The sequence below is a fragment of the Heptranchias perlo genome, chromosome 3, assembly GCF_035084215.1.
Source record: "Heptranchias perlo isolate sHepPer1 chromosome 3, sHepPer1.hap1, whole genome shotgun sequence".
Classification (NCBI taxonomy): domain Eukaryota; kingdom Metazoa; phylum Chordata; class Chondrichthyes; order Hexanchiformes; family Hexanchidae; genus Heptranchias; species Heptranchias perlo.
In genome coordinates this window covers 117,398,520-117,411,449 of record NC_090327.1, presented here as the reverse complement: position 1 = coordinate 117,411,449, position 12,930 = coordinate 117,398,520, and the positions used below count along the sequence as shown (strand labels likewise).

Genomic DNA, 12,930 nt, shown 5'->3' with positions numbered 1-12,930 from the left:
CAATTTGTCTTTTTCTCATTACTTCACATTTCCCCACATTGAACTCCATCTGAAAACAGCAAGTAGTATGTATTCTGCATGATGATGATTTCATTCTTTTAGGTTTTCGAATTACTTGAAACTGAATTTATACTTGCTACCAGTAAACTGTTGCAGGTTATTTCAGCACACTTAAGCTGTTTTATGTCTAGTATGAGTGATGATGGTTTTGTCAGGGAGTCTGATGAAATTAGCAGTTACTTAGTTACTGCTTGGATCAGAAAGATAATGTTTCATTGCACCTCCCTTACGCTTTTGGAATTTAGTTTGAGTTGAAAATTCATTGTAAAAGATTACTGGTGGATTTCTTTATTCTTCAAATTACAAATTTAAAAGCATAATTTTCCTCTACAGCAATGCAAATACTTGGATTTACAAATAGAGGCAGTTCTTTGTAACCAAATCTGTTTCTTTGTAGATACTAACTGATGTATAGCTACTGTTTCTTGTGATTTACTTTGCGGTGGTGAATGAAAAATTTCAATCTTTTTCTCTTCTTTCCTCCCTTCCTGCATGGACAAGTTTTAATCACTGCAACTGTGTTCAGCTGGCATAATAAGGCAGGTCAGTGACTCAGACCTAAGGGAATTCGGTGTATAGTCTGCGGAGAATCTGGCTTAGTTTGGTATTTTATTTTACTCTTCCACATTTTAAATAATGGTATTTTAAAGTATCCTCTGTATTTTCTTTTGTTTTATAGAAAGTATGAGGTTTCTTTCACTTGGTGAATAATGTGGATTGTTTTTCTTCAAATTCTTGAAAGTTTGTATTCCTTAATGTCAAATAATATATTTAATGATGATTGGGATGTAAACTAGACTGATAGTACAATGGCCAGTCTATAAATACTGAAATCTGTGAATTATACCTGTCAAAATAGTAACAATTCAGTGTAAATGAAAATGTAAAGTTTATTTGTTTTTTAGAAATGAGAATTTAAGCTGGATAAAGCTTTACAGTCATATAAATAATTTAGTGGCACAGCAGTGAGGAAAACAAACTTGAATTTTTAACTGAACTTATAGGAGACTCTTCTTGCAGGGCTCCAGAGTATTTATTGCCAATTCTATGATTTATATCAATTAGTGTTAATTGTATTCAGGTGTTGGGTATCAATTGGGGACTCTCGTGTCCTTTTATAGGAGAGCTTATCTAGGGTGTGGGGTGTGTGTAAGGGGAATCTATGAATAAAGGCTTGGAAACAACTAAAGGCCAGGCTCTAATATTCTATCCTTCACCACATGGCTATCCAATTTTAACACTTATATATTCCATAAGAGGGCCAGCCATTCCCATGAATGGAAAGTACAATCATAAAACAATGACAACTAGCACGGTCTAATTTATTTTTTAAATTGCTATTGACATGCAGCACTGTATGATTAATTTTAAAACTGCAATAGGATATGAGTGATTTTTCAATCTGTAAAGTCTGTGATGATAGAGTGTTTGGGACTTACTTTCACTTTTTAATTTGTTCTTGTATTTCTGGAGATAATGGTCGGCGGGGAGACCGTCTCTGTGTTCTCTATTATACTATGAGGCCACAGTGATGAGTGCTATCTTGTCTTTAATGTGTTGAGTACCTTCATTAAGTTGTACAGCAGCTTATCAAGAAATGATGTCCAAGGCAAATCAAAGCTTCTGCTGAACCAGCTTTCTTCTCTACAAGGGAAGGTATGTTCTTGCTGTTTTCTCAAGGTTAAACTTCCAAACAGAAAGCATCACACTGAATGCCTGTCCTTCTCGTTTCTGCTTCCTCCATTGCATTGTCTGTTGAAATATATAATTATAGCCTAGATTCCTGTTCTCCATGAAAAAGGACTTTGATGGGAGAACCTCCTTTGTGTGATGAAACCGAAATTAAAATATTCAAACCTCCTAGCTTCAGGGATCGATCAACTAGTCAATGCATCCCAGTATGGATAAGAAAGGTTTCAATGTTTCCATATTTAAAAGCAGGCACAATTGTGTTCAGGACATAGACCTGACTTCTGGATCATTTTGGTTCTTCCACTAATAAGAATTATGCTGCATATTCTTTTGGCATGGCAAAAGTGGTCCATGGTCCGATTAGTGCATCTGTTACAAACTTGATAGATTTCCTGTTATCAGACTTCGTAACTACTTTGAAGCTGGGTATGTTTGTAGCATTCTGTACACCCGAGTGTGTGTGCATAAACAGTTTGTTCTAAAATATATTTGTGACTCTTATGAATGTCCACAACCTTTGCTGCAGTAAGCAGATCGCTATACCGTTGGCTTGGTCCTTATGGGAGAATTGGCTATTCACAAATACTCCTACAACCATTACTTTGTACTTCTGTCATCATCTGTTAGTTTTTTACCCATCTCTGTACAAACTGTTCCTGGAACGCCTCCATGTTTGAAATACCCTAGTCATTATCCAGCACTTGAAACCAGTTTGACACTGTTATTCCTGGCACTTTTCTGCTAATTCTTTCCCTCTTGTATAACCTCTCCTTACTTTTACCCATGATGTGGAGATGCCGGTGATGGACTGGGGTTGACAATTGTAAACAATTTTACAACACCAAGTTATAGTCCAGCAATTTTATTTTAAATTCACAAGCTTTCGGAGGCTTCCTCCTTCGTCAGGTGAACGTTGTGAAAAAGAAATCCTCGAAATGAAATCGCATTTATAATTCACAGAACAATGAATTATAAATGATTGCCTTGGCAACGGGCAGTTGAAAAAACTGTCTGTACTCACCAAGCATTGTTCTGTGAATTATAAATGCGATTTCATTTCGAGGATTTCATTTTCACATCGTTCACCTGACGAAGGAGGAAGCCTCCGAAAGCTTGTGAATTTAAAATAAAATTGCTGGACTATAACTTGGTGTTGTAAAATTGTTTACAATTACTTTTACCCAGTCACTGCCTGCTGCTGCCTTTCAGTGTTTGTTGTGGAGCTTCCACTGGTTGTTCTTCTTTCCTCTATGTCTAACCCAAGTCCAAATACAGCAATATTGCTGTAATTTTTTAAAAAAAGTTGACTGCTATTTACTGTTCCATGGTATATATTTGGTGTGCTTTCCTCCACACTGACCTCACCAACTGCCTTTTGACAGCATCACAATATAGTAACTCTATTGTGAGAACCTCTTCCACCATGATGATGCTTGTAGAGTAAATGTTAAGTCCCATCATGTGTCTCTGTATCATGTGTTTTTTTTCCTTCCGCTCCCCCCCCCCCCCCCCCCCCCAAAAAAAAAAAGTAGTGCAGGTGTTTACTAACAATCTGTATTAATTTATTCCTGCCCATTCAGCCATCTGTATTGTAAATTATGATAGATTTAAGTTTGCGGTTTGATAATTCCAGTTTATTTCCTGCTACTTCCAGGTGGGAGCTCTTTTTAATCTATCTTGTACAGTGAGCACCACTGTGGTTCCGCCAGCTAACCAGTACAGTACACGGAAATGGAAAGAATATATGGCAAAGAAGCCAAAATGCATTAATGGTGGGTTTGTAAAGCTGTCCTTTTTCAAGAGTGAAGTGTCCTTGTACCTGTAGCAATTTGAGCAAGTCTGCATCAAACCTGGATTAAATTTTCATTCCCACTAATTTGATTTTTGGATAATTTGTCTGTGTATTTGCCATTACTTTCCCAGGTCATGTGCTGAAAAGCAATGATGTCCATTTTACAAACAAAAGCGTAGCTTAATTTTTTACTTTTCAAAAAAATTAACAGTTGGCAAGTTTGTATGCTTCATAATTGAGTTAGATTTTAGCCATGGATTCAGTATTTTAGATCTAATTTGTTATTTCCTCCAGTGCAGGCAATTTAAGTTTGGTCTCTGGAGTTGAATTGCTGCAAAAAAACAGCATGACACGGCAGCTTCCAATGCTATATATAATGTACATAAGCACAAAAAAAATTGGGATTAAGGGTTCAACACAAACCTTTTCTTTACAAATTTTATAATGATGCTTGCATTTTTCATATTGTAAACTGGGGAGGTAGTGCAAATCTGCTGGGTTTACAAAGTTTTAAAGCCGTAAGAGACTAATTATTGAGTGTATTTTTTGTGTAAGGTTGTTGGTTAATCTCGATGAGACTCATTTAAATGTCTATTTCCTACCACGGGTCACTTGTGGAAAATGAGGTGGGCTGTAAATGCAGTGGAACCTCTTTGGAATTATCACCCGTCTATGCTAATTTTTGCAGTCTGGAAGTTAATGGTAAATTTCCTTAATTAAATAGTCACCCGTATGTTACAATTTGGCTACAAAGAATTGAATTCCACTATATTCTGCCTACTTATTGCAGTCAAGCATGAGTGCTAGAGCCAAATTGGGACTGAGCAGAACTCTAGCAAATTCTCAATGGCAGCTAGACGATCTAGTGATTCAAAACTAACAGGGAGTCGCCCACAAATTATTGCAGGGTCATTTAGGCGCAGAAAGATTGAACTGTTTTATTAAGATCATGCATATGCAGTCACTTATGTATTATAACCAATTGGACCAGTCTCATGGGTGACTCTAATAGACAGGTTGCATTGTATGTTATCTTCAGTAATAGTTGAGTCTGCAGTGCGTCAGGTTTACTGTGCAACTTGGAATAGCATAAAAAGAGAACAATTGTAACTGTTTGCACACCTTCTGAAATTAACTGGTCTAACAATTTGCTTGTAAATATGATTTATATTTTGGAAGGAATAACCCATTAGCATTCTTTTTAAATATAATGTATACATTGTTAGGTTACAATTCTGCTTTTGCCTTTTAAATGTTGTCCCTGTGATTAATTTTGCCAATTCCTTTATCACATATAAACAGAGCACTGCAATACTTGTCACAATTCTGAATCACAAAATTGATTTCCTCCTTTAAATCTTGATGTTGTTCTGGAAGGGCAGGAAGCTTCAGATGTGTTAATGAAAATTAAATTGCATTTTAAATGGTGTATAATTTGATTTTAAAGCATTGAGGTAGATAACAGCATCTATAATTTATTGTTCTGTGAATTTTCATGTAACCATTACAAATAAGCTTTGCTAGCTATTTGTATCTTTCCAAACTCATCACATTCTGATGCACCCTTGACCTTTTTGTTATTCTTAGTAATGTTTTAGCTAGCTCTTCATTTTAAGTCAGCTATTTAAAAACCCTTATGGTGTGCTGTTAATGAAGATTGACTACCTCTTCTGCCACCCAATTACAATGTATAATGCATTAAATAAATCTCATTCCAGAACAGGAAATCTAAGTATACCTGAAGTTTGAATTGTAGACATTTGCTTTCTAAAGATATGGCTAACAGCTGTTCAGAAATAAACTCTATATAATTTTTAAAATTCTAGCTGTAATATTTGTGGGGGTTTAGGGTCCATTAAGGATGTTAGTAAAGAAATGGAAGACTCTTGCACTTTTAACACCAGTATCAGCATTAATCACTCTCTGATGATGCATAACAGTGTACAAAGCTCTACCGTATCTCAGCATTGTGCCTTAACTGAAGTCCCTACTGTAACAGTGGGAAATTTTCAATTCTAAACTTGTGGCCTGTGAATGGGACTGCCAGTTTTATGGGTAGTTTTATGACGTAGGCTTGTACCTACTGGCAACTTGTCTAAGAATGCCCAAATTTCTTGGGGTTTTTTCAATCTTAGATTTCTGTGACAATATTCAGCTAAATAGTTATAATGTCAAACAGTCCAATCACACGCATGTTGAAAAAAATGTAGTGCACACAAAGTCCCAATCGGAACTTTATTTAAGGATAGTAGCAACTCATTTTGTTTGTCAGTTTATCAAATAATCTCATTATTTTGATGAGATTTGCTGTTAAAAGTTTCCGAAAGATTGTCATTTTCAAATCCCTAAATAATACTGCAGTAATAGTCCATAAATACGAAAGGCCAATTGTAGTGTATCCATTGCGGCACCATGTAAGTTCAGCAATCTCCGCATAAATCAGTATGTAAGCTAGGGACTATCAGTTTTGAATGCTGTACAGTACACTTTCCCACTAAGCCATTGGGGAGCTCTGTTTTGACGGTTCGCTGACAGTGGGTGAGATGCAGAGATCACTGTGCAGTTGACCACTTGCTAAACTGCTAGATGAGAAATGTTAATACATATATGTCCTTTTATCACTTAATTTTGTATTACCATTTGTGGAATAACAACCTGGTGTTGATTACTTTGTTTTAGAGCTGTCGAACGATTTTAAAAAATTAATCGCAATTAATCTAGCCATTTAAAAAAAAATCAAGATTAACGGGTTAAAATTTTTTAATTGCAATAATTGATACAATTACTGCATCTATCGCTTTCTAATTTGTTTTATTACTGATGCTATTATCATCCAAAAAACAACCCAGCATAAAAACCCTGTTTTCCTATTTCTGGATTCGCGCAAATCTTCTATACTTCTAACATAGTTAAGTGTTTTGTACTTGAATGCTGAGCGCCCCATATCCACTCATGAGTCGGAGACAGCTGATCATGTGGCCGCGATTGTACTGAAGATCACCATATAGACAGAAGAACTCAGTTCTGCGGATTCGTGGAGACCGTAGGGCAGGACAGCACAGAAAGCTTTAATCGTGCCTGTCCGTTTGGTTGATAGTCAGGGGCATATTAACACATGGGACTATAGGACCGCACCAAATATAACTTAGAACCCCCAACCCCGGTTCCTAATCCTTCCCATCCTCCTACGACCTTTTCAGCAACAGCAGTAGCCCAAACTCGGGGTGCAAGAACCATTTAAATAAAGCCATTGAGTGAGCGACTTGAGTGGGGAGCAGGGACTGGAAACGTGAAAGCTCTCACAGCCTGTGAGAGCCTATCTGGTTGGCAGCAGCGGATTTTGTTTTAATAGATTGGGGTGAGGGTGAAGTTAATGTCCGCGATTAACGTGCATTAAAAAATTTAATCGGCAAAAAATTATCATGTTAATCACTAGACGTTAACTGCAATGAATTGACAGCCATACTTTGTGTTTTTTGACCACATTTGAATTCTACTTTCAGGTATATGTACTGTTGGCTTTATTTGCAGTCCAAATTGCTTGTGTTATTTTATTGATTGACTTATGCGTTTTCCCCCCATTTTTGTATATGGAAGCTGAACAAATGAGGCAGAATTCACTTCCTTGTATAAATAGTCATAATTTCTTGTGAATATAGTAGATACTGAGCATAGGAAAATGCCTCATCTTTCATCTTTTCGTAATGGTGGTGGATAGGAATTCAGCTTCTTTTACACTAAAATGGTGAACCTTGAGCTAATTATAACAGCTAGTTTATTTCTAGCATAAAGTCTGCTGGATTATTCATCACAGCCATAAATCAGAGTTCAGAATATCAGTTTTAGCCTTCATCTTTTATCACATGATGTGATATCTAGCATATCATTATCTGCAGTATTTTCCGTAGCCTTTACCTTCAGTATGCTTTAAATCCTTGTTTGTTTCCAGCTCCAGAGATTGAGATGAAAGGAGAGATTTACAGTTATTACCTGTTGGTTCAAAGCAACAGTCGAGATGGCTGCAAGGGAATCCTGATTCATTCAGCCAGTCAGATAAATGGAGCTGCAGCTGTAGCCATAGTGAATGGGATGTTGGAAAAAAGAGCGGAAGATAAAGAAGGTGAATGTGACACATTATATAAGTAGTCAATATCTTTTCCTTTCAATAACAAATGTGAATATGTTTCTTAATGCTAAAGGGATATGGGGAAAAAGCGGGAACAGGGTACTGAGTTAGACGATCGGCCATTATCATTTTGAATGGCGGAGCAGGGCCGAATGGCCTACTCTTGCTCCTATTTTCTATGTTTCTATGAATGCCACAATGGCAATACTTGACATTTCTATTGTGCTTTTAATGTAATAAAATGTCCCAGGGTACTTAATGTGGGAAATTAAGGATATTGAGCAGAAGTGAAATAATTAGGAAAGATAACCGAAATATTACCAAAAAGAGAGAGCTTTTGAGGAGGCTATTTGCTGCCTTCGTAATTAGCAAAAATTCCAGTTTTTGGCCTCAAGTTGGTTGGCGAAGTAGGAGATAAATGTGAATCAGCTGCTGTCTTCTGTGGGAAAGCTGAATTTAGCTGGATATTACTCTAGGCAAGTGTCAATATGTGCACCGATAGACCCTGATTCAGAAAGATTTATTGTTCAGTCTCAATTGCAAATAGAAAATATAAATCCCCATATGGGGGAAATTATTTAGGACACTGTAACTTTGTACCATGGTACTGCCATCTTAGTCAGATGAACACTTCAATTTTGCATCACTACAGCCCAGAATTTTTTTTCACTTTTTGCAAACATTTAGCTTTATTTAGGTTATTTACTGCAGTGAAGAAATAAAGAAAGAACTTGCATTTATCTAATGCCTTTCAACTTGCATTTATATTGAGCCTTTTAAGTTCTCGGGGCATTCCAAAGTGGTTCACAGCTATTGAGGTACTTTTGAAATGTAGTTTTGAAGTGTAGTATAGGAAGCCTAACAGTCATTCTAATTCACAGTTGAAAATATGAATATGGAGCTCACCAGAATCTACAATAGGAGGAACTCTTGCTCCATGGTAACAATACAGTGCAAATGGAACTGAAATGGCTATGTATTGCAACTTTTGTTCATGTAGCTCCATTTTGCCATGGCAAATGACTTATAATATAGCCAATAGATCTTTTTGTATGTAAAGAAAGGATGATAAGCATGTTGTATGTTCTTCTCTCTCCCACCCAGCTATGCACATTCACAAGCAAAGGGATAAATCATATGATTATATTTGAAGGCCTATACCAATGTCCTTGAACTGGCTAATGTGCTGTAGTTTTAAAGTTCAAACAAATTTTCAAGGAAAGTGCCTAGTTGTGATCAAGAATTACAAAGGTGAATTCATGTCCAACCTTATATAGTGTGCTCATCAGACTTTAAACCCTTTTTATCTTCTCTTTTAATTCCAATTTATACAAGTCAAACCCCATTTTTTGCTCAACTATAAACATTGTTCAAGTATTAACTCAACTCAGTGTTAGGAATAAGTTTTTTGTGGTTGATTTATGATCAAATGTAATTATTCAGAAAATAGCTTGAAGTTCACTTCCCTGTGAACACTTCATTGGATTAACTCTGAGCTATAAAATTGCTTTCTGAAACATATACTAGATTATAAAATCAGCCTTTGACCTGAAGACTGCTGTTTTGCTCTTACTCTTTGTCACTGAGTTGTTAGAGCGGCAGAGAATGACTCCAATGCATCTCTAGTCTGCTTCGTACATCATTCGAATTTATTTTGTACATGTGCACAACATTGACTGACTGGCTTCCCACAAGTTGGCACTTTACTAAGCCTATTAGTTTATGCCTTTGTATTTTCATTTATAGAATACAATCTAAGATTGTGAAGTATTTACATACAGCTGAATGTGAACATGATTGGATTATAATAGACTTGTGAGTTAATAGTTACTTGGCATGCTGCCATGCTAACAAAATGTCAAATGATGCATGTGCATTGGCTGCTGAAAAGACTACGATTATTGGATTTGTACAGTGCTGAATCATTAGGTAACCTGACACTGCTTCAAAAGATATTTGCAGAATCAGTGAGATGAGAATTGTATCGGGTGTTTCTCTTATTTTACAAAAATTGAGGCAAAACAACAACATGTCAGCTTTTACCCTGTAATGTTTTACAAATAATATACGTTTGTAAAACTACTTATTCAATCTTTTTTTATTTAATGCGGCATCATCTCTTAAGTGGTTGCCCACTCCTGAAGCCTCTGACTCTTACTGATATATTGTCCCACAAGCACCAGCAATTCTTTTATTTCACCCAAGTGACCATTCATCGGGTGGGAGCCTGGACAATGATTGTTATTTGGTCATGGAGGTCAGTATGCTTTTTTTAAAAAATTCAATCATGGGATGTGGGTGTTGCTGGCAAGGCCAGCATTTATTGCCCATTCTTAATTGTCCTTGATGTGGTGGTGAGCCGCCTGTGGAGTGGCTTGCTAGGCCATTTCAGCAAGCAGTTAAGAATCAACCACATTGCTGTGGGTCTGGAGTCACATATAGGCCAGACCGGGTAAGGACGGCAGGTTTCCTTCCCTAAAGAAGGGCATTAGTGAACCAGATGGGTTTTTACGACAATCCGGTTGTTTCATGGTCACCATTACCAGCTTTTTACTCCAGATTTTATTTAATTAACTGAATTTAAATTCCCCAGCTGCCTCAGCTGGATTTGAACTCATGTCTCCAGATTATTAGCCTGGGCCTCTAGATAACTAGTCCATTAACATAACCACTATGCTACCAAAACCTTGGTTGAGCCTTATCTTCACCCCCTCACCTGGCATCCAGTCTTCACAACAGAGGTGACTGGATAGCAATTTGGAGCATTAGTCCTTTAGAATTTTTTTTTCCCCCTCTGCCTAGGCCAGCTTTAGAGACCCCATTACTGCTCCCTACTGAGATCAGTTTTTTTTCTGTTATCATAAATCCAATAGCCTAATGCGTGATCTAGTAATCTTTGGTTGAGCAAGTGGTTAGCTCTGGATGGAACAAAGTTTCAGGCAGTAACACAATTGGAGAGTTCAGTGGAATGACGAAGCAGTATGTGAAACTTCGCCCCTGGCATTCCGCAGTCATTTTGGTTTGATGCAGAATGTTCAGCTGCATCTGTAGCAGTTCTTATGGCAGAAGCATGGAGATATGGCTTAAACATCATAAACTATTGTGGTGTCACTACAGTTAAAATCTTGTAGGAAACTGACAATCGAAACACATCACTTCTATCCTAGAAAGAGTTCACTTTGGCCTGGAGTTTTATCATTTTTATTTGGTACAGTAGTTTGCATGACTTTTAGACTGTTGATAGGTTTGCAGTAATGTGGATTACTAAACATTAAAAAAAAATGTTCATTCTTGCATAATTTTATACTTTAATTCCTTATAGTTTTTTTTTTAAAAAATTGGGGGGATGTGGGCGTCCCTGGTAAGGCTGGCATTTATTGCGCATCCCTAGATCCCCTTGATAAGGCGGTGGTGGGCCGCCTTCTTGAACCGCTGCAGTTCGTGTGGTGAAGGTGCTCCCACAGTGCTGTTAGGTAGGGAGTTCCAGGATTTTAACCCAGCGACGATGAAGGAATGGCCGATATATGTCCAAGTCAGGATGGGGTGAGACTTGGAAGGGAACTTAGAGGTGATATGTTCCCGTGCACTTGCCGCCCTTGTCCTTGTAGGATGGAGGAGGTCGCGGGTTTGGGAGATACTGCCAAAGAAGCCTTGGCGAATTGTTGCAGTGCAACCTGTAGATAGTACACATTGTAGCCATAGTGCGCCAGTGGTGGAGGGAGTGGATATAGAGCCAAAAAAGAGCTTTCTGCTTTTCAGGCATGCTGCTTTTTTAACCATCTTATTTTTATTCATTTTTAATAGAAATAATAGATTTGTTCTGACTTCTGGGGAAAAATGTGAAAAAAACAACACGAATGCTAACTGACCTCTTCTTTTGCAATTTTGAATTAGTTTCTGTCACCTATTGGCCAAAATTACAAAAATATATGGTAGTATCATCAAACTCTTCAGAAAAATAGTGAATTAAGAATAAACTTCCAATGAAACTTCAATGTGTGGGGGTTCCTTTTTTAAATTGTATTCTGCATAAGTGCATTGGTTATGTTTGCTAATTAATAGAACAAATGAATTAAGTGACCATATGATAAAGGGTAAACATACTGAAATAGAATGTGCTTCTGGCAGCTGCTGTATATACTAAACCTTGTTTTCATCTACAGAGTGTGATGTTGCAGAGCTTCTCAGGGCATTGCCGTATCTTACTGGTGAGCAGCTTGTGATCCAAGAGAAGAAGCTGGCCCAAATTCAAATGCTTGCTTTAAAAGAATTTCTCAGTAAGTCTTAATTGTACAATAGATCTCTGAATTTTCTGAACATCCAGCAAACAATTGTGACTAAATCTGGCAAGGTATAATGATGTGTATATTCTTGATCATCAGATGTGGGTTAAGGTTGGGCTTAGTCTTAGAATCATACAGCACAGAAGGAGGCCATTCGGCCAATGGGAGTGAGGGAGCACGGAGTAGCAGCTATCCATGGAGTCTGGTTTCGACAGAGTCTATAATTGGGAATTTGGTGAGTGAGGGGATTTTTAAGGGTTGATCTTTATCTAAAATTTGACTAAGTTTGGCATCATTTAACTTAAATTTAATCTTAACTTGCAGTTTTCAGTTAGTGGTAACAAGCAGCCTGAAGTGGCAGTTGGTCACCTAGTTAATTAGGTCACTGGTTAGAACCGGTAATCTACTGTCAGCTGGGGCTGACTCAGGTGATTGGCATTCTAGCTAGCATAAATTCGGAAGGGTTTTGCTAACACACTGAGTGAGGGAGCACAGAGTAGCAGCTATCGACAGAGTCTATAATTGGGAATTTGGTGAATGAGGGGATTCTGTGCAGTAAGGGGTGAAGTGCATTTGATCAGACAGCAGAGAGGAGCGTACCAAGAGCAGGTCACAGCAACAACAAAACCAAACTGTAGTGTAAGGCAGGTAGGTGGTTAGTGGTGAGTATCTCTTCTGTTTTCTTCTTTCTTAAGACTGTGAGCTAAGTAACTCATAGCATAAAACTAAATTTAAAAAAAATCTAAACTTCATTTAATAAATTAAACAAGGCCAGTACTTGGTTCAACCTGACAATAATTTGATTGGCATTGTAGTAATCGATAAAATAGTTATGACAGGGCAGGAGATGTGTTGCAGCTGCAATATGTGGGAACTACTGGACAGTTTTGTCCAGGGCAACAACATCTGCGGTAAGTGTCTGCAGCTCAAGGAACTTCGGCTCCGGGATGAGGAGCTGGAGTCTGAGCTACAGACAT

General features: G+C 37.5%; 1 protein-coding gene across 1 annotated transcript in view; it reads left to right on the top strand.

Annotated features, from left to right (window-relative positions):
• The window catches only part of mtbp (MDM2 binding protein), a 79,770-nt gene that overhangs the window by 21,319 nt on the left and 45,521 nt on the right, over positions 1 to 12,930 (top strand). Inside the window, exons 10-13 of the mRNA XM_067981642.1 lie at positions 1,644 to 1,716; positions 3,407 to 3,524; positions 7,494 to 7,664; positions 11,834 to 11,947. Coding sequence (XP_067837743.1) covers positions 1,644 to 1,716; positions 3,407 to 3,524; positions 7,494 to 7,664; positions 11,834 to 11,947 — 476 coding nt within the window. The remainder of the gene's footprint in view (positions 1 to 1,643; positions 1,717 to 3,406; positions 3,525 to 7,493; positions 7,665 to 11,833; positions 11,948 to 12,930) is intronic.